General features: G+C 40.5%; 1 protein-coding gene across 4 annotated transcripts in view; it reads right to left on the reverse strand.

The window, feature by feature from the left end:
- Positions 1-22,144, reverse strand: part of ptprsa (protein tyrosine phosphatase receptor type Sa) — a 241,764-nt gene that overhangs the window by 104,609 nt on the left and 115,011 nt on the right. For all 4 annotated transcript variants that reach the window (XM_089001604.1, XM_089001603.1, XM_089001605.1 and 1 more), the window contains 2 exons: positions 19,035-19,180; positions 17,429-17,570 (listed from right to left, as the gene is read on the reverse strand). In XM_089001604.1, coding sequence (XP_088857730.1) covers positions 17,429-17,570; positions 19,035-19,180 — 288 coding nt within the window. The remainder of the gene's footprint in view (positions 1-17,428; positions 17,571-19,034; positions 19,181-22,144) is intronic.

The following is a 22,144-nucleotide window of genomic DNA, read 5'->3' on the forward strand; positions in this document are numbered from 1 at the left end:
TCTGGATATTTGAGCCAGTGCTGATAATCTGCACATTCATGCCTGCTGTTGCATTCAGCATGCTATCATGTGGCCTGCTTAAAAGGTCTGTCCTTTACACTCACTTAACTTTCCCAACTAATCCTCTCCCCGTGGTTCACGAGTAGAGAGAGAAATAAAATGGTAGCCCCAAAATCATATATTCTCACAATATAGCAGGCTCATTTTTTTCCGAGTTACAGGCAGCAGCCCAGAGTGGCTTCTTATGTGCGAAATAACACACATTTGCGGTTGTTTCGAAAAATTGAACAGACAAACAACACACCAACACTAATGGAACAGAAACTAAGATGTCGTGAAATAGAAGTGGCTCGTGATCTCTGCCCAAAAGAGAAATGACTGGAATGAAGTATTTAAAATTGAAAGTGAACTTCCTAAAATTTTATCATGCAGTGTAACAGTGCACATTAAGTATTTATGTATTTGTTATTATTATTATTATTATTATTATTATTATTATTATTATTATTATTATTATTAGTAGTAGTAGTAGTAGTAGTAGTACTAGTACTAGCACTAGTAGTAGTAGTAGTAGTAGTAGTAGTAGTAGTAGTAGTAGTAGTAGTAGTAGTATTTTCCATCCTAGTTTGTAGAATCACTTTAATGTTGGAAGTTCAACAAGAAAATGCTCCCGGTGTTAAATTGAGAAGAGGGTAACTATATTTTCATGACACTGTGTATAATCGAAACTCTAAATGCATGTGAAATGCATTCATCAGGTGTCAAGATTGCCATCTTTAATGTTGATGCCTCTGAGCCATCCATGATACCATCAGACGGAGAAGGAGCAAAACTTGATTTGTGGCCACTGGAGTAAATGCTATGGGGAGGACAACCGTCCCCCGCACCTATCACTCACATTATTATTTTCACTTACTGAAATGATTTAATTCCATCAGAGGCTTAATCAGGTTAACTGATTATCCAGTGCCGCAGAATGGAGACAGGCTTTGAGCAGATGTGAGCATCAATATTGCAAACGGATGGCTCAGAGATTGACACAGAGAGTGTACGCAAGAGTGAAATTTTAGGAGCTTCTAGCAATCTGCCTTGATAGTTATTTTGCGATGGGCAGATAGCAACAAATGTTTATTTTACAGTGTTTGTGCTCACAGATCAAAGCATTTTGAATTGCAGTCCCCGGATACACTCTTAGTATCCCTGTTGAATTGCTTTTGAGAGATACAAAATATGACATGGGAAAAGAGGCACAAAGAGAGCTCAGGGACATACAGAGAATAACAACACAGGGGAAATCTAATCATAGAAACGTTGTCCCTATCATGGCTCACCCTCTCTTGATACCCATCTCAGTTGAATTATGGTTGTTACACAGCCGTCCCTCCACCTTTCTATACTTTGCCTCATTGTGAGAGGGATATGTTGCATTGACATTCTTGACATCATATGGGTATTATTTATTATACATCCACAGATCCGAAAACGAAACACCATACCCCTATACCGTGTGATCACAGAGTAACACGGTAAACTATTGTTCTAAAAAATATATACAGTGTACAAAATGGCATCCCTCAGATTTGGTGATCTGTGTGCAGCTTTAGATAACAGGATTAAAATTGCGAGCAAAACAACTACAATTTAAATATGTGTAAATTGATAAATGGACGGGACTGAAATGAAAATACAAACATTAGACCTATTAATTATTTGCTCGCTTTCAAATAGAACACCTCCAATTGTGAATATAATATCGAGTGGGCCTGGCTCAAATTGGAAACGATTATGTGTTGAAGCCAAGGGCTGCTTCCACTACAGGTCACAACAAACGGACATTTTATCATATGCTGAATCATAGCCGAAACATCAATAGTAAATTATGAAAATATTTGGGGGAGGAGAGCGGGCTTTAAGGGTGAACATAAATGAGTGCAGTGATCATTGTTTTTTTTTTTTTTTTTCAAATCTCTTATAGGCACTTGTAGGCACTTTTAAAATAAGTGAATGGTGTCAAATCGCATTGCTTCCAAACTTAAGCCATGGTAGAAAAATGTGTAGTATATTCTAGGATCCAAATTTCAAAAAGCTGAGGATAACGTAAAGCTGCAACATAGCTGGTAGACAAATGTATGACATAAATAATGCCCATTCATTTAGGTATTTTATCAGTGGCTAATGTATGGCATATACACACCCCCACACACACCCTTTAGATAGAGGTATATATGTGATTTTGTTTCAGCATTTTTTGACCCCTTGATATTCTGCCCTTAGTTTTTTTTATTTTTTTTATTTCATACATCGATTGTAGAAATGTACATTTCAGATGAATGCAAACACTAAAGTGTTTTATCATACAGAAAAGATCAACACCAACATGTTTACAAGAATGGTCTAATCACAGCATTCTGATTATTTTTCCACATGGAATATAAATTAAGCAGTAAAATCCAAGAATGTTTGTCCATCTCAGGGGAAGGCCATTTTGCCACTTGCTGTCAAGTGAAAATGACACTGCAGTTGCTCATGGCTCAAGTAATGATTAATCATGTCTCATCTTCACAAATCTTACACATATCATAAATGATACCCATATGATGTCAATGCAAGCAGGAACAAACCTCCGTAAAATCACATTCGGACGCATGAAGAATTTAGACATTTTTTGACATTATCCTTTTAAGACAATGTTTAAATGAATGGGCCATTGGTCGTAGTATGCAAAACAACATTAAGTTCTATGACAATTGATCACACTGATTGGCAGATAGCTAGCAAATCCGTACAGAAGCTTGAGGTAAACTATGAGATCCATAAAATCAAAGGCCACGACAAAGAACATGTCATGATCTGGTAAAGCTCAGCAAAATATCAATTTCTCCAAAGATCTGTTAGTTCTTGGTGGATGCCACATTAAAAAATACGTAACAGATATGCATGGCAAAATCTGGCCACTCCTCGCTGAGGTGTTGGGTTACCCTGGTAACCATACTTAACCATTTCTGGCTATGCCCTTTCATGTGTGTGTGCGTGATCGTACTGTTGTAATCCATTAAGGTTCTAAAAATTTCTTCGAAAGGTTTAATGTAGACGTCTGGCAGTGGCAAAAAGTAGAGGAATACTATTTCAAGATTAAATGAGTGGAACTTTATGAATTATTTGCTACATGTGTGTGATGCAACAACAAAATAAATGTAAATTTCACCACTGCGAGACTAATAAAGGCAAATCCAATCCAATCCAATACAAATACTTCTCACACATTCTGTTTGGAGAAGGCACTGACTATTTCAAAAATAAAACACAAAATGGGGCGGATTATTCATTCATTTATTTGTATTCTTTTTTTTTAGATCTCTCTGGCTCTATTTATCTGTCTTGTCAAGCAACTGGGGTGACTGGGCCAAGACAGGCACACTCCGGGGAGGAAAGGAGACAAGACTGGAGCCATTACAGGAAGTGCTCCACTGTCGAGAAACGTCAACAAGTCATGTCCGGTTTAGTGTTGGGTGGTTTGAGTGTGTGGTTCGGGAAGACGGGAGTGAGTGAATCATGTGTCAGTGCCATTCACAGTCGGTGTGATTATTCAGCTCCACACACCTTTTTCAAAATGTAATGTATGTATGTCGTTCATCATTGTAAATTTTAATAATCAAAGGCGCCCGATTAAAATATGCTTGAAATGCTTTAAAATGTGCTTGTAAATTTTACTCGACATATTTCACATAAATGACTACAGAAATTTACTTGCAAAGCAACTTTTAAATAGTTTGGGTTGAAATCATTTACATTTATGGTTATGTCCAATGTCTTCTCAAAGACATACAATTGACAAATTGAATTATGAAAAACACACATTTAAGATTAAATCTCACAAATATTTTAAATCCTATCAGTTTGAGGTTTTATTGTCTTTTAATTTTAAATGGTCGGAAATTATGATGGTTCATCACAACATGTATGACAAAACATCAAAATGAGACGCATTTCCATAATTGCTATAGGATTTGAAGAGAGATCGATGAATGAAAGTCGCTTGGAGGACATTGTTTGGGGAGCATTAAACCTCAGAAGGTCACCTGTCTCAAAGAGGCGGCACCGCCGACCGTGAGCATACAGTACAACAGCAAAAAGCTAGACAGACTGGAATGCATCAATATGGTCCAAACAAATTAATCCTATAGACGGATTACTCTTTTGGAAGTTGTGGGCAGACACCTCATATTGTATGATCCAGCTTTACTTCATTTATATCATTTTGTAATCAATCTGCCAAATGCTGAGTATGGACGGAAATTATCTTCTGTCCTCTTTTTGAGTGATTAGCTTATTAAAATTCAATCCACATACTCTTGCAGTTTTAATCTTTTGACGTGATGTGTTTATACAACACTATCAATTGTGAGAAATTGTAATCCTCGTTTACCTTTTTTTTGTCACCTATAACCGCCCGCCACCCTCAAATTGCATGTTAAAGGTGGGCAATTACATGGAAAAGTGGTCCTTTGCTCATTTCCAACCACTACATATTCAAATGCCTTGTTGTTTTCATCAAGGCAACCTTTAAATGTGTCATTAGTGGCATAATTGCGTGAGGTTTAATGCTCCCCAAACAATGACCTCCAAGCCGAGTTTCATTCATCGATCTCTCTTCAAATCCTACAGCAATTATGGAAATGAATCTCCTTTTGATGTTTTGCCATACATGTTGAGATGAACCATATATATATATATATATATATATATATATCCGACGTTCCGAGTATATATATATACTAATATATATATATATATATATATATATATATACAATTGACAAATTGAGTTATGAAAAACACTCGGAACGTCGGAAATCATGATGGTTCATGTATGGTTACATCAGTAGTAGTAGCCACAGCTTTTTCTAAACTTTTAGTCATATATAAAAAAAAAAAAAAAAAATCCTCGTCTCACCCACCATGGGTGGTGTCTGTCCCCATTTCAGCTCGGGTCCTCTACCAGAGGCCAGGAAGCTTGAGGGTTCTGCGCAGTATCCGTGCTGTTCCCAGCACTGCGCTTTTCTGGACCGAGATATCCGATGTTGTTCCCGGGATCTGTTGCAACCACTCGTCGAGTTTGGGGGTCACTGCCCCAAGTGCTCTGACCACCACAGGCACGACTGTCACCTTTACCTTCCAGGCTCTCTCCAGCTCCTCTCTGAGCCCTTGGTATTTCTCGATTTTCTCATGTTCCTTCTTTCTGATGTTCCCATCACTCGGGACCGCTACATCCACGACAACGGCTTTCCTTTCCCCTTTATCTATGACCACGATATCTGGTTGGTTGGCCATTACCATCTTGTCAGTCTGTATCTGGAAGTCCCACAGGATTTTTGCTCGGTCATTCTCCACCACCTTGGGAGGTGTTTTCCATTTTGACCTTAGGGTTTCCAGTCCATACTCCGCACAGATGTTTCGGTAGACTATGCCAGCCACCTGGTTATGGCGCTCCATGTAGGCTTTCCCTGCCAGCATCTTACACCCTGCAGTTACGTGTTGGATTGTCTCAGGTGCCTCTTTGCACAACCTACACCTTGGGTCTTGTCTGGTGTGATATATGCCTGCCTCTATGGCTCTGGTGTTCAGGGCCTGCTCTTGGGCAGCCAGGATGAGTGCCTCTGTGCTGTCCTTTAGGCCAGCCCTCTCTAGCCACTGATAGGACTTCTTGAGATCAGCCACTTCTGCTATGGTTCGGTGGTACATCCCGTGTAGGGGCTTTTCCTCCCATGATTGTCCCTCTTCCAGCACCTCATCCTCTGTTCCCCATTGACTGAGACATTCTCTGAGTACATCATCCGTTGGAGCCTTCTCTTTGATGTATTCATGGAGCTTGGATGTTTCATCCTGGACAGTGGCTCTCACACTCACTAGTCCCCGGCCTCCTTCCTTACGACTTGTGTACAGTCTCAGGGTGCTGGACTTGGGATGGAACCCTCCGTGCATGGTGAGGAGTTTTCGGGTCTTAACATCCGTGGTCTGAATCTCTTCCTTTGGCCACTTTATTATTCCTGCAGGGTATCTGATCACTGGCAGGGCATAGCTGTTTATTGCCCGAGTCTTGTTCTTGCCATTGAGCTGGCTTCTGAGGACTTGCCTCACCCGCTGGAGGTATTTGGTCGTAGCCGCTTTCCTTGTTGCTAATTCGAGGTTGCCATTGGCCTGTGGTATACCGAGGTACTTGTAGCTGTTTTCAATGTCTGCTATTGTTCCTTCAGGGAGTGAGACCCCTTCAGTGTGAACTACCTTGCCCCTCTTAGTCACCATCCGACTACATTTCTCCAGCCCGAATGACATTCCGATATCACTGCTGTAGATCCTGGTTGTGTGGATCAGGGAGTCTATGTCCCTTTCGCTCTTAGCATACAGCTTGATGTCATCATCCATGTAGAGAAGGTGACTGATCGTAGCTCCATTTCTGAGGCGGTATCCATAGCCTGTCTTGGCGATTATCTGGCTGGTTCAGTCCTATGCAGAACAGCAGTGGGGAGAGTGCATCACCTTGGTATATGCCACATTTGATGGACACTTGCGTTAGTGGCTTGCCATTGGCTTCAAGTGTGGTTTTCCACATCCTCATCGAGTTTGCAACGAAGGCTCTCAGGGTCCTGTTGACCTTATACAACTCCAAGCATTCATTGATCCTCTTCCTGTGATGTGGCAGCCTGGGGCCCTTCACCTCGGAATTTGTGTTGTACCTCATCAATGTGGCATCGAGTCATATGCTTTCTTGTAATCAATCCAGGCTGTGCACAGGTTGGTATGTCGGGACCTGCAGTCTTGAGCGACTGTTCTGTCAACCAGCAGCTGATGTTTGGCACCTCTAGTATCTCTACTAATGCTGTGCTTTGCTCATGTATTGATCCATGTGTCCACTTATCTTAGCCGCAATGATGCCTGACATGAGCTTCCATGTTGTGGAGAGACAGGTTATTGGCCGATAGTTGGAAGGAACTGCACCCTTTGAGGAATCCTTCGGTTAGCCATCCATCCATCAGCAGCTGGTTCATTTGTGCTGCTAGGCGCTCGTGGAGAGCTGTGAGTTTCTTTAGCCAGTAGGTGTGGACCATATCCGGGCCTGGTGCCGTCCAGTTTTTCATACCTGAGACTCTTCCTTGTATATCTGCCGCTGTGATGGTAACTGGGTTCTGTTCAGGGAGGTTGCTGTGCTCCTCTTTCAGAGTCACCAGCCATTGTGCACTGCTGTTATGTGCGACCTCCTTCTCCCATATGCCTTTCCAGTATCTTTCAGTTTCCAGCCTTGGAGGGTCTGCTCTGCTGTTAGAACCCTGCCACTGAGCGTACACTTTCGCAGGTTGTGTTGCGAACAGCCTGTTTATTCTTCTGGCCTCATTCTCTTTCGTGTACCTCTTTAGGCGACTGGCCAAGGCCTGGAGCCTTTGTTTGGCAGTTTCGAGTGCTTCAGGTATGGTTATCTGCATGTACCTCTTGGGTATTGGCCTTTTATTCACACCTCTCTGGGTCTCCCTCAATTGACTCACATCTTTCCGAGCCGCCTTGATCTTGGCCTCCAACCGTCTTTTCCATGGTGGGTAATGAATCTCGTGGCTCTCATGGTTGCTCTTGTAGCCAAGCATCTAGGATCACTGATGCTGAGGTGTATATCAGCTCATTGGTTTCCGTGATCGTTCCGGTCGGGATCGTTCTCAGTGCTGCATTCACAGTTTCCATGAGACTTTCAGGTGGTACTTCACATAGCCGTTGTAATCGGTGCCTTCGTTGCCCAGTTTTCATTCTTGCCATGATCTTATCTCTCAGGTCATTTGCTGCCTCGCTCAGCATTTCATTTATTGGGGCTGGCTTCCCAATCTCATTATTCATTGGGGCTTGCCTCCCAATCTCTGGTTGAACCTCTTCCTGTGATGTGGCAGCCTGGGGCCCTTCACCTCGGAATTTGTGTTGTACCTCATCAATATCAAGTTGTGATAGCAATTGCCGTTTGTGGATGTTGGAACACTGAGCTACTAGTTGTTTCATGGTCAACCGTGACTGTGGGTTTCGAAGTAACCATTCAGCCCCCATTCTCCGCATGTAACCCCTCTGACTAGGGTTGCTTGAGTAGTAGCATTCCAACAGAGCCATGTTATCGCATCTCGTCCATCTCCGCTTTGTTCCAGTAGCCCATTTTTCATCAGGGTGCTCTGGTTCCCCAGCACCTGACGCAGACCTTGTTTGGCCGGGCGACGTCTGAGCCGGCATGTCATTCCATTTATTGTCTCTCATCATTGTATGAGGTAGGCATTAGCGTGAAGGGTCTTGCCCAAGGACCCACGCTGGATGATGTCATTGTGCTCATTTTCTCTGCCACAAGTGGGATTCGAACCCTCGTCTCCCATATGCCAAACCGATGCATTATCAACTGAGCTATCCAGCCGCTATATATATATATATATATATATATATATATATATATATATATATATATATATATATATATATATATATATATATATATATATATATATATATATATATATATATATATCATGAGATAATCATGAGAAACCACCCTTCTTTCACAAGTCTTATTCTACACTCAGGTGAGATAAAAATGTAGATTAGATTTCAACACACTGTGATGAACACAGGCCTACATCTGAAGCATTTTTTTTCTTTCCATTTCATTACATTACTGATAAATCCAGAACCATTACTAATAAATTCAGAACCAATACTAACCAATAATGTCCGAAAGAAAGTAAGCATGTCTAGAAAAGCACGACATATATACAACATGGCATTTTTGTATTTTATTTAACATACCATTTAATACTTTAGGGCAGGAGTTTTGCCGTGGGCCACATTGTAGTTATGGTTTCCTCTCAAGGCCGCTTTTGAATTTGAATTTGAATTCTCCTCCACATATTGCATACAGAACACACAACAAATTAATGAACAACTAATTTTCAAATCTGAAGTCAAGAATAATTACTGTTATTGTGGCTCACATAAAACTATTTGAAATTTTGGTTCGGACTTTAGCAAGCATCATGGAATTTCACAAGTTTGATTTCCTTTTTGGGCCAAATACAATTTTATGGCAATCCAGATTTAGATCTTGGGCCTTGACTTTGACAACTGTGCTTTCGGGAAAAGAGCATTGTATATGTAATATACGGCAATGAAAGAGCAAGATTAGCCTTTTATAAATGAGTCGCCAAAATATTGCAACCGCCCAAATGATCCATGTATCATTCCAGCCAATAACAAACCAATCAGAAAATCTTTACTGATTCCTTCCATCTCAATCTCTCCATCCTTTTCTACTCATAATTCCCTTCCTCCCTCTCCTTTTGCCCCTCCACCAGAGGGGCCTTATATTGCCTGCGTCTCGATGTATAGGGTCACCGGGGAGCAGAAATTATATAAAATTGATGACGCGAGCACAGAAGTCTGCCACCTTCAGTTAGAGACCCATTTCACTTATCTTAGTCCATCGAAAGTGCCTTCTCATTTACTTCATCCACTGCCTGTCTTGCTTCCACTGTATGCCTCCAAATTTTGCTTCCATTCACACATGACAACAGATTATAGATTGCAAGGATCATTGAATTTGAATGCCATAAACTTACATCGGTAGTAGTAGCTACAGCTTTTTCTAAACTTTTAGTCATTGGCAACAAAAACAAAAGATTATGTTATTCTGGCTTAGTTTAGGAGGAACAAAATATACGAAAGCCTTAAGGAAGATCATACCTCTTTAAATGACTATATTTTCATGATCGGCCTGTGGAAGTTATGTTTTCATCATTCCATGATCATGATGCACATAACTTTTGTAACACGTTAAGGCAAAAATTAGTGCATCCAAAAGATAGGCTGCCAAATGAAAAACACAGTAATGTAGTTTATTCAATAAATTGTAAGAATGAAAATTGTAAAAATACGATAATACTAGTAGGCCTCAATTGGCAGTACATATGCACCTAAAAGCTAGCAACCACTCATTTGACGACAATGAGGTTAAAAGCTTAGCGAAAGAACATAGATGGTTTGAAAGGGGAGTAAAAGAAGCGGTTTTCATAAAACAACTACATCCTTCATTAAACCGATATGGTGGGATGAGGTTCAATGTGTATCGTTCATACAATAACCTGCTTAGGCAAAATAAGATTAGTAATCCTGATAAGGTGATACCGGTGGAAGTGGGGCAATCAGGCCGTCGTTAGTCAGAACAATAGGAATAATCAGTGGAGCTGCAGCATAGTCCTCTGTTCCCCCGACCTGAGAGTAGGGACCTATCATAGCAGAGTCCGGCACCGCCATGTCTGGACAGTAGCTATATATATATATATATATATATATATATATATATATATATATATATATAGGGCCTAAACTACCAGTAAGACTTTAGTTTGCTGACAAAGTTTCTTGGATAAGAAGTGAAATGTCCGACACCTTCAAAGAAGTACAGATGACGGCTGAAGAAACCTTTACATAAATATGCAGTCGATCAACCTGAACAGACCTGTAATGATTAGTTACCAGTTCCAATTAGCATGACTAAACCATCTTTGTGTAGCTCGCCCAGCTTAACAAACGTACATTGAACGCACTGATCTTCTGCACAGACTTCAGCGAGTCCCTTATACTTCCGGTAATCAATTTGGCTCTGTTCACTCCCCCAACAGCGCCAATGGCCATTTCTAACTTTGCCCGACAGAAAATTTCACCCACGTGCACAGTTAGACAGCACTTTCTGCAAGACTTGTGCTGGGCATAAAAATAGGGCTGCGAGACAGTGAAAGATTAGGAGGCACTACATGCATGAATATTATACGGTCACTGACTGGCTTTATTTTTGAGATAAGACTTTATTCTTAATAACAAGAAAAACAATAATTTGTTATTTTTTACCTGCCTTAACTCCTGCAGTATGTTTTTATTGACTGTGTTATTTTTTTAGTTAACTCCTGATTTCACATTCTGGACACCAACATCTTATCATCTTCCAATGATACTCAAAAGCGCTCCCAGATAGTCCCACTCGGCCACCTTCTGGAGGTGCTTGCCCCACACTTGGCTGAAACCCTTGCAGTTAAATTTTGATCCTACTGGGCTATGCTGATCCCTGTGACCAAAGCCGGATCAATTTTCACAGAGCACATCCAGAGTCAGGAAGTCAAATACATGGATAGCATTGATATTTTGGGAGAATAGATTTTAGAGATGAACTATTCTCACAGGCTTGTGACTTTAAACCACATCATGTGATATACAGTGAATGAAATTACTGCAGAAAACAGAACCAAAATCAGTCAGCCCATTTTTAGTTATTATATTTGGGGGTAAGTTAATAATTTACATTTAGATTGTGCACGCATTATTCCAAACTGCAAATTGCTCGACTGAAATATTCCATCCTAAATAGTTCAAATTGACTTGACTAAAAAGGCAGATCTCTATCATTTAAACTACATACTGTAAGAAGAAGAGACATTGAAAAATGTACAACATTCACTTATACAGTAAAGTCTCGTTATATCGATATTCAAGGGAGTCAGAAAAAATATCGATATAACCGGGACTATCGATATATCCGACCCTGTTTGCATGTAATTTTCTCCGTGCGTGCATAGAAATAGTATCGATATAACCGGGACTATCAATATATCCGATATCGATATAACGAGACTTTACTGTATTTAACATTTTCCGAATTGATTCTCTCCTAAACCTACAACCTTCCATCTATAAGGCTTACAACTTGTTCAGGGTGTCCCCTCAACTACTGCCCCTGCTACCTTTGTGAGGATAAAGAAGATCAGAAAATGGAGTTAACAAGACATTTCACAAATATCCCTGGTGATTTCCACTGTCTTTGTGACTGCTTTATTTCCTGTATATGATAGTTGTCCACGTTCAGCCCTTTGTTACAGATTCAGCTGTTGTTAAAGCGCTGTATAAATCAATATATATTGTATTGTATTGTATTGTATTGTATTGTATTGTATTGTATTGTATTGTATTGTCCAAATGAGAAGCTGTGGCGAAGTAGAACAGTGATGGTATTAACTGACCTTCATCAGACTAATAAAGGCAAATCCAATCCAATCCAATCCAATCATGGGTGCACTGTTTTCTTGTTTGGAAAGGAAGATGAATCAATAAGATCATGCATCGACTAAAGGAGGGCTTAGTAACATCAGTCTAGAGAACACATAACCCTTTCTTTGTTCGATCCGGCTTACAGCCAACTCCATGGAGCTTGTATTTTTTTCAAACTTCATCTATCTACCACATTGTCTCAACACTTTGCACCTTTTGTCTTTTTTTCAGGATGGCATTCTACGTTGATGTAAGAATGTTTCTTAACGTTGATATTTCTTATAATTTCTGACTGAAAAAAATGTACAATTTTTATCAAGCAGATATCATTCAGGATCATATCAGGATGTGCCTAATTAATGTTATCAGTTTACCGTGCATTCACTTGCTCTCTCTAACAGAGAAATGAATAAAACTAAACTCCGGAACATGTCACTCTACAGAACAAAACAATACAAATAAAACAAGAACAATATAGTCACTGACAGAAGAAAAAATAGCACACTGGAGAATCGCCTGCCAAATCATATACCAAGGCCAAACATTTATATCACGTTACTCCATTGTATCACTAGCATGGCTAGAAAATTGTTCCCAAGACACACAGCATGTGCGACAAGTTGGAGTGCACAGCGCCTGTCTGCTAAGTCACTGCGACTGGACTGCCGACCCTAGCATCCACTGCTTTGTTGGTGGTGAGGTTCAATCAGTGCATACCAACGGTGTTCTGTAGGCAATTCCTTTGGATAACGTTGAAACTGAAGAACAGGAATGAGAGGACAACAGTCAACAAGAATAACACCGGAAAATAAACATCCTTGCACATTTAGTAAACTGTATTAATGTTCTTTGTGGAAACATTGAAATCGTTAACCTAAAAAACACATTAATTAACAAAAACAGACTCCATGGAGGCTGGCCCGGTAGATGAGTGGTTAGCACTTCGACTTCAGGGTGAAGAGGGAGTGAAGACAGAGTTCAATCCCCACTCTGGCCTCGCTGTGTGAAGTTCAGAGGTTCTCCCTGTGCTTGTGTGGATTTCCGCCGTGTACTCCGGTTTCCTCCCACATTCCAAAAACATGCATGTAGGCTAATTGAATACTCTAAATTGTCCCGAGGTGTGAGTGTGAGTATGGCTGGTTGTTTGTCTCTGTGTGCCCTACGATTGGCTAGCAATCAGTTCAGGGTGTCCCCCGTCTCCTGCCCGAAGACGGCTGGGATAGGCTCCAGCATTTTCTGTGAAAATGCTGGACGCAAAATGAATGAATTGATTTCTATGCTTTGTGCGGAAGAATAATGTTGCTGAAGCAGTCTCACAATTTTGGCTGAGCATCGTAATTTCTCTGGAATTTTGCCAATCAATCCGAGTAGTGCTTAAAAATGTCAGTTGTCAAACCAGTGACATCAATCTTTGCATCACACGCACATTCTTACTTGCTTCATCAAAAATACTGACAACTCCCATTTAGAAATAAAAATCAATGGCAAAATGTACACCTTTACATCATGTCTTATTGTCTGAACAAAACTGAAGTTTATTTATTAGCACAAATCCAAATTCCCTTTCCCAAATTGGCAGCCTGAAAACCACCACCCTAACAACACAAAACATGAGTATACAGTATGCTGACAAAAATAGATTTACCTGTTCCCTCTCCACCCAATGGGAAATCACCCCACGCATGAGGAGGAGTGAGGCTGAAAATATATTTTAGGAATCAGTGCGGTGGATAAAAAAACGGCTTGGAACTTGGCATGCAGAGAGGAACAGCTTTGGAAAGACTTAAGAGAGATTGTGATGAGAGGCCGAGAGAGTTTGATTGGTTCCACCTGCTTGGGAGTGGTAAAACCAAGTACTCCTCACTTGAGTGCCTGCATGCTATACTGTACAACTTTTGCAATACTGACAAAATGAATATAACGAAAGCATCTCTCCATCACAGGTTTTGCTTCTTGAGAAAATTGGAGAGGCAAAATTCATTCATACAGTAGTAATCGCAAGGCTACAGGCTTCAGCAGAGTCGAACACAAGTCAACAAAACAGAAAATTCCCATTTGTTGAAACAGCAGTAAATGACAGTATGGTGAGTGGTAACGTTATCACACTCCTGACGCTCTAACATGGGAAAAAAGACGCAACAAATCCCATAACAAACCAATAAATATGTTGCAAAAACACAGCTCAAACATCATGTTCGGTCAGCTCTCAAGAGTACGCCTTGTTCGCTTGTCGCCCCTCCTTCCAATAACTCCCAGAGGACTGTGTGCAACCAGATGGCCAGTATCTTGGCTATTCAGCTCAGGTTCGGGAGTTGCCAAGACAGCATCACTGTTAAAGATAATTAAACTCGCCCTTGCCACACACAGACAAATACAAAAGAGGCGCTGAAACTAAAGTGTCATATAGCACACCATAAACACACACATGGGGAAAGAAAGAAAGAAAGAGAGAGAGAGAGAGAGAGAGAGAGAGAGAGAGAGAGAGAGAGAGAGAGAGAGAGAGAGACGATGAGAGAGGTGTTTTTGCACCACCTTTGTTGATTTGTTATGATATTTGTTGTATTTTTGTAAGAATGTCACGAGCATGATAACTTTACCACCCACCACATTGTCATTGATATCAGGATCTACTTTTTTCCCATGCTTCCAACCCTCTGGCTTTTAATGTTTCCTGGTTTATCGATCAAATTTTACTGATGACGCTTCACACAGCCAAGATATGCACCTTGCGGCACAGAAGTTCTTGCTACAAAAAAAAGTTACACTCAAATTTTGCACCTACTCAGTGTCTCATACGATACCACCGAGGGAACCCAGCAGGGTTGTGTACCATGCTTTTTACTCTGCTATGACAACACAAACATTATATTTATGCCCACAGCTCACTGCTTACAAATACCCGGCCAAACCAGCCATCTCGACATCTTGTCAAATTCGACTAATGAATATTATCGAACACGCCGCAGAGGAATAATGACACTGCTGTGCACTTAATTTGTGGAGTTCAGTGGGCGCCCGAATGTAAGACGTGATGTAATCTCAACTGAAACTGCACACATGCAAAGCGTGAGTAAAGAGTAACGAGTAACAAGTGCAACAATAGCAGAGATTTGCCAGTGGTTCCTGATAGCATAGAACATTGTCACAAAAACCACGATTCGCAACAGATTTCAAAAGGCTGCACCTCTGCCTGTTGAACTCAAGTTCATCCCAGAATTTGCCTCATGATGTTACTGAGAATAAAAGAGCGGCTGAATTCGAAAGTGTGATGGAGGAGTTTTGGGGCCGTTGAAAAGGGCTTTGGGGGTTAAGTGTGCAGGAAGAGGAAGATAATGAGAGCAATCAAGGGTGTTTCTGTGAGGCTACTAAATAACGAGCCATGTTTTGGTTTAAAAAAAAAAACTTTTATCGTGTTTAAGATCATTAAAAGTTATTTTTAATCCATCTGCATGAATTATATTATAAGCGGCCCATGTATGCTTTTAAATTTTATAAACAGGTCAACTTTTTAAGTCTGGAAATTATGCTACCTTTGCACAAAGTTATAGTATTCATTTATTTATTCATGATAATTGGCACATAAGTTCTTGCTACAAAAAAAAGTTACACTCAAATTTTGCACCTACTCAGTGTCTCATACGATACCACCGAGGGAACCCAGCAGGGTTGTGTACCATGCTTTTTACTCTGCTATGACAACACAAACATTATATTTATGCCCACAGCTCACTGCTTACAAATACCCGGCCAAACCAGCCATCTCGACAGCCCAGAACTCAGCCGCGCTCTTTAATGTCGATGTGTCTCATGCGGCTTGTCCCATGCACCATAATCAGCGTTGTCCCTGTTCCAAGAGCCAATAATGTTTTTGTTTTTTTCACCTCACCTATTTCCCGTTGCTCCTTTCGACTCCCTTCATCTCCATCCAAGTCCTCATTTTATGTTCCTTTAATAATCTGGAGGAATCTGTCAATTTCATTTCACTCACGACAATTTTTTGTCTATTGCTGTGGATTGCAAGATATTTGCCCCATGCTTACTCCCACGGACACAGTACAGACTCAAATTTATGATTTGATGTTATCAGTCCAATAAAGTAGCATGTTGTAATAGTTGTTCAGCAAATACAATCATTTCTCTCGGTCTGACCTTTACATGACTTAACCAAACATCAAATTCCCCCAAAAATATGCAGTGTGAAAAATAAAAATAAAAATCAATCCCTGCCCTGGTAACAGCTGAAGCGTTTGGACCACTATATTGAGAACAGTATGACATTTTGAAAAATATGTGGGTTTTTTTCCTAGCATTTTGGGCAGGCCTGGCTTAAACCTCCCCACACACATCCCACCTCATCCCTCTGACAGCCAGCAGGGCCTACCATGTGCATTGTCAGCCAACTATAGCTCTGCTTCATCCAGCCCATGGCAGATGGCAGTGGGAGAGAACAGATAGGACGTGGGACGTGTGTTTGTGTGTGCGTGTGCGTGTGTGCGTGTGTGTGTGTGTCTCTGTGTGTGTGTGCGTGTGCTTGTAATTGTGTTAGTGCGTGTGCGTGTGTGTATACGCGCGCGCATGTGTTTGTGAGCGTGTGTTTGAGTAAAAAAAATGTGTGAAAGTGAGCTATTTTCCTATCAGAACATATGGTAGAACGTAAAAAGAAACTCACACCGATGTGAGGCTAATGCAAACCTGAGATTTCCGGTACCTGATAATCTAATTTTTGCGTCTATCAACATCTTTCTGCTCACAGACACTTCCATTTATAGTCGAACAGAATGTCTCTCATGAATGGATGGCGGATTATTACCTCAGAATTGATAATAAAAACTAACAGCCTTCTTTCCACCAATCTGTTTGTTATAATGCTTTAAGGTAGACTACACAGTGGAAATATTGTTTTTGTTCTCTCACAGTACATGGTGTCTTGGGATATTCCTGCAAATATATATCTAATAATCTTGACCTTTCAGAATTAAGTGAGTTTGGCTATTTTTCTATAACACTTATAAATGTGTTATGTGAGCGTATTTAATGTACAATGCTTAATTAACCTTGCATATCTACACAATCCTAAAAACCGTTTTGACGACAAGAAACAATATTCTCCAAACGTGTAACCATTTGAAGTGTGGTCACAACTGGAATTGTGTTCAGTAAGTGAGCAGCAAAAGATCCACCTTGGGACTAATGCACAACAATAACTTCCTCTCAAGGGAAGATATCATCATAAAAACACGGCGAGAGCTCACTGATGTCCACTTTGTGATTTATTCTATGTATTTTCCAATCGGTACACTCTTTCATACTGCACGACTCACCTCGGATGATGGACAGCTTGGCATTGACTGTGATCTCGCCCTCGCTGTTCTCAGCCACACATTCGTAGATGTTCTCGTCACGCGGTGCACGGAGAGGCTGAATTCGAAGCACTGCGCCAGCACCCTCATCAAATTCAATGTTCTGTTGGTTAAAATGTAGTCATTGTTCAACGAGTTAAATTTAAATAAAAAAGTACAGTCTGAAAGTGTTATGACAGTTTTGCATTAGTTAACCGTATCCAAGGACATTATACCTTAAAAACTGTGACCATCCATTATCAATCTGTGAACAAAATTATAGCAATACAGAATTATGGCAGTACTGGATCCATTATTCCACCATTTGATAATTGACTAGTTGTTGTTTAAGTGGTTCGTTTTGGCACCTACAGTTGACACAACATGTATTACACAAGACAATGCGAAAGGTATGTATGATACTAGTGCACTGAATACCTGCCTTCTACACAGAAGATCTTTGATCCTAAAGTATTCTTTGGATTTCGATGCAAGCAGCTCATTTTCAAACATATCTTTTTTTTCTCAAGCTGTAAAGACTGACAGCGTGTGATGGCCAGTCAGAAGAAAGTAAAGGTTTTATTTTTTTCCAAAGGCAGGTTATCATTGAAGCAAAGAGGGCCTTCCTGCAGAGATCTTAGGGTTGAAGCTAAACTTGAAGATTTAAATTGCTCCATTGCTATGTGTCTCAGGGCTGAGAGGCTAATTAGGCAAAAACACTGCAGAGCAAAGGATCGCGATCGATATCAAAGCATCTGTCTTAAGGCTGGAAACAGTTGGGGGAAAAAATAATCCTTCAAAAACCCTTCCAATATTTTTATTGCATGATAAAAGCGGCGGGAGAAATGTGCGTTTGTGCAAGCTGCATCGCACTCTTGGCTTTGTTTGCGCTTAACGGGCGTCAAAGGAGGAGATCACAACATTTTATGTCCCCTGATAATGTTGGCATTTATTACATTTTTACCCACCCCCACCCGTGTGGTTCCCAGGACACTGCGGCATATGTACACCGATCTCTTCGCAATGCAGATGTTGATGACGCCACTGAGCATCAGTCAAGAGTTCTTATAATTCCACCCGAGAGGCCTCTAAAAATCTAAGCAACAGACATGGGGAAAAAAATGTGCCCAAAGTACGAAGGCATAGAAACAGCTGGATTGCGGCGCACACATTTTAGCGAGTGTGACATCAACCCTTCAGGTGTACAGTGGACAGAGTCAAAAGAGTGACAGTCCAGGCCTTGCATAGAATTACTGCCCAACAGTCGTGTGGTTATTGCGCAAAGTTCTTCAAAGGTGAAATAACAACCTGTACCTTACAAACTGAAAACCTTTTGTTGCATTTCTGAAAACATAAAATTTTTAAGTGGCGCAAAGACATCAAAAGGAATGTAAAATAAGTATTAGTAGGCAGTTCAAGTCTTGTTTGGGATCACTGTCCAGACCTAACGCTGATATGGACTGAGCCTTGAACAAGTGGTCAGAAGGAACGTGAAACAGTGATATTTCCATTGAGAAGTCATTGGTGTAGTGTTGTGAGGTATCTGAGGCAGTCCCGAGAGAGAAAAAGTCTCTGCCAATGGTCTCACCTCTACCCGCTGGGAATTGACCTTTTTGCCTTTCTTACTCCAGCTAACCCTCGGCTTGGGATCACCTGTCGCCTGGCAGACAAAGGACACAACACCCCCGGAGACACCTATCTGGTCAACAGGGACTTTTGTAAACCGTGGTGGTGCTGTAAAGAAGGAAAGAAGAAATATGAGCAATTGATGGCAAAAAAATGTGGCAACTCACATGGTGTGTTAATTCATCGAATACGAATTTATTTATAATGAACTTTACTTTTCAAAGAAATTTTAAAAAGCAACATATGTGTGGTCACAGAACTCCTAAAAGACATACTTCCAGTGATGGTTATTACACTTTAATGTGAATAATACCCACATTAGCATCTCTCCTCTTGTGGTGGATCCAGAGTTGAAAATAAAATACAAAAAAGTAAAAAAAAATAAAGGGATACAGTAGATTGTTTGAATACACCTTTGTATAGCAGTTAATTTGATGACTAGTTTTTTTTCAGTAATCACTCTGTACTTCCTTTATTTAAGAAAATAATTCTAGACATGATTATAAAAAAGGGGGAATGTTATTGTTGAACTGTTCCAATAAAGTACAAAAGCATTCAACAGAGAACATTTGCTGAGCGGTTGTAATTCCATGATGCATCTACCTTCATTATTAAGTCTTATTGTATATAAAAATATATCATATTCAGATACTAAGTGCTCCGTTTATTATTAAAATGTTTTTTTTCCATTTTTAAAGGAAAAAATACCTTATCTGTTATGTCCATTGGATTAAAAAAAGAAAAAAAATGATGACCTATAACAAAAATGTCAATTTCAAACTATTGATTTTCAATGAGTAAGTAGTTTTGTTTTTGGATTGGATTGGATATGCCTTTATTCGTCCCACAGTGGAGAAATTTACATTTCACAGCAGCAAAGTGATGAAAGGAATGAACGCAGAAAAACAAAATACATGAGCTGCTGGAAATGCAGCCACTCTCGCGGCGCTGTCTTGAAGTCAAAAGAACAAAAAAAACCTAATATATAATAACAAATAACAAAAAAAAAAAATAATATGACAGCATAGAGACAATATGACAAAACAAAGACACAGAGAGACATTCATTCTTCAGGACTTGCTTTACCCTCTTTGTGATGACATGAAGCAGTTCTGGATGAAAGAGGAGAGGATCAAAGCATCTTTCCACCAGTGGATCAGGGAAATCATGGTGGTTTGACCGGTGAATTTTAAAATTCCCTTCCACTGTGCCCTCTTTTTGGAAATAGAAAGGCAACACAAGTGACCTGTGATTGTGAAGGCAAACACTCTGATTCATTTTGCCAGGTCCGTTTGACATTTTTGACTTGACCATTTCCCTGCACATAGGATGGGAGGCAAGAATAATACATGCAAAGACAGTACATGTATACCGCTCTGAGTTTCACTGCCGATGTATTCCGGGCAGGTCAAATCTTTTTTCTTCGTCTCACTTCTTAGCAAAGACGTGTCTTCTCCTTCTCATTTTTCTGATTCCATGAGCATCCTACAAACCAATGTTTTCCTATTCCCCATGCAGCAGTTGGTAGCCCGAGACTGGGTGTGTCCTGTTATTACATGAGCACTTCGGTGCATTATGCTTTCCTCCTCCCATAGTTTTTCGCTCATCAGTTTGATGTTGGTTTTGCTGCCAACATTGTCCCTTCAAATTATAGTATTGCCGCTAGAATGGAACTTTACCACGGTTAAAATACAGTGATACCTCGGCTTACGAACACTTTAGCTAATGAACTTTTCGCCTAACGAATGTTAAATTCGCGAGAATATGATCTTGGCAGACAAACGATTTTTCGGGAAACACACGGAGCGCCACAATGAGTGAACAAAGTGGGAAATGGCAGCCAGCTTTTTTTTCTCAAAGATTGGTCAAGATCCGTGGTAGAGGAGGGAGGGGACACACGCAGCAGTGAGGGGCGGTTTACAGAAACACAGAGCTGCACATGAAAATAGATAGACACACCACAGTGAGAGAGAGAGAGAGAGAGAGAGAGAGAGAGAGAGAGAGAGAGAGAGAGAGAGAGAGAGAGAGAGAGAGAGAGAGAGAGAGAGAGAGAGAGAGAGAGAGAGAGACAGCGAGAGAGAGAAAATGGATAGAAAACACATTGAAATTTGGACTCGTTTGAACTTAATTGATAGTTCAATGGCAGAGTGTAGTGCAATCAACGACCATCAAAAAGGTAAATAAAACAATGTTATTGTGCAGCACAGTTTATTTCTTTAATTACAATACAAAAGCACATTCATTGTATGAAAAATAAGGTATATTTTGTGTAGTTTTAAGGGTTATTTCGTTGAAAACTATGTCATATGGGGACCTGGGAACGGATTATTCCCCATTTTACCAGAATCAGAAAACCTTTATTTGTCTCACAATGGGCAAATTTGCAGTCCGCAGCAGCAATTTGAAAGGGGATGGGGGGGGATGAAAGGATTGAAAACAAGATATTCTAAGCATAGCAAAATACAAATGTCAACTGTATACTGTAAATGTGCAAAACCGTTTCATAAAAAACGGTACATAGTGCAAGTATCAAGAAAGGCATATTGATATATGTAGCTGTATTGCATCAACCCATATTTACAAGTGTCCATTTTTTTCACGGGATTATTGAGAATTGCAAAGTCTGACTGCAGTCGGTAGGAACGAGCGTCGGTACCTCTCCTTGCAGCGCGGGTGTAATAGTGTCTGGCTGAAGGAGCGACCCAGTGCTGTCAGGGGGGGCAGGAGGGGGTGGGTGGGGCTGTCCATAATAGCTTTTAGTTTAGCTAGCGTCCGTCTGTTGCCCACCTCCTCCAGAGAGTCCAGCGAGCAGCCCAGGACAGAACTGGCCCTCTTGACAAGGCACTCCAGTCTTTTCCTGTCCCGGGTGGTGATGCTACCTGACTTAATGGTTTCCTGTGAGAAATTAATGTTTGGAATACACACTTTTCACCTTACACATCCTTTCTGGGAACCAATTAAGTTCGTAAGCCAAGGTATCACTGTACTTTATTGCAGGGGCCATTTGCTTCCATATTCATCTGTTCAGTTTTTTCCAAACTTTTTTCTTTATCAGAGTAGCAAGTTGTCAGC

Source organism: Hippocampus bargibanti, linkage group LG07 (genome assembly GCF_051943395.1).
Source record: "Hippocampus bargibanti isolate YZ-2025 linkage group LG07, ASM5194339v1, whole genome shotgun sequence".
In the NCBI taxonomy this organism is placed as follows: domain Eukaryota; kingdom Metazoa; phylum Chordata; class Actinopteri; order Syngnathiformes; family Syngnathidae; genus Hippocampus; species Hippocampus bargibanti.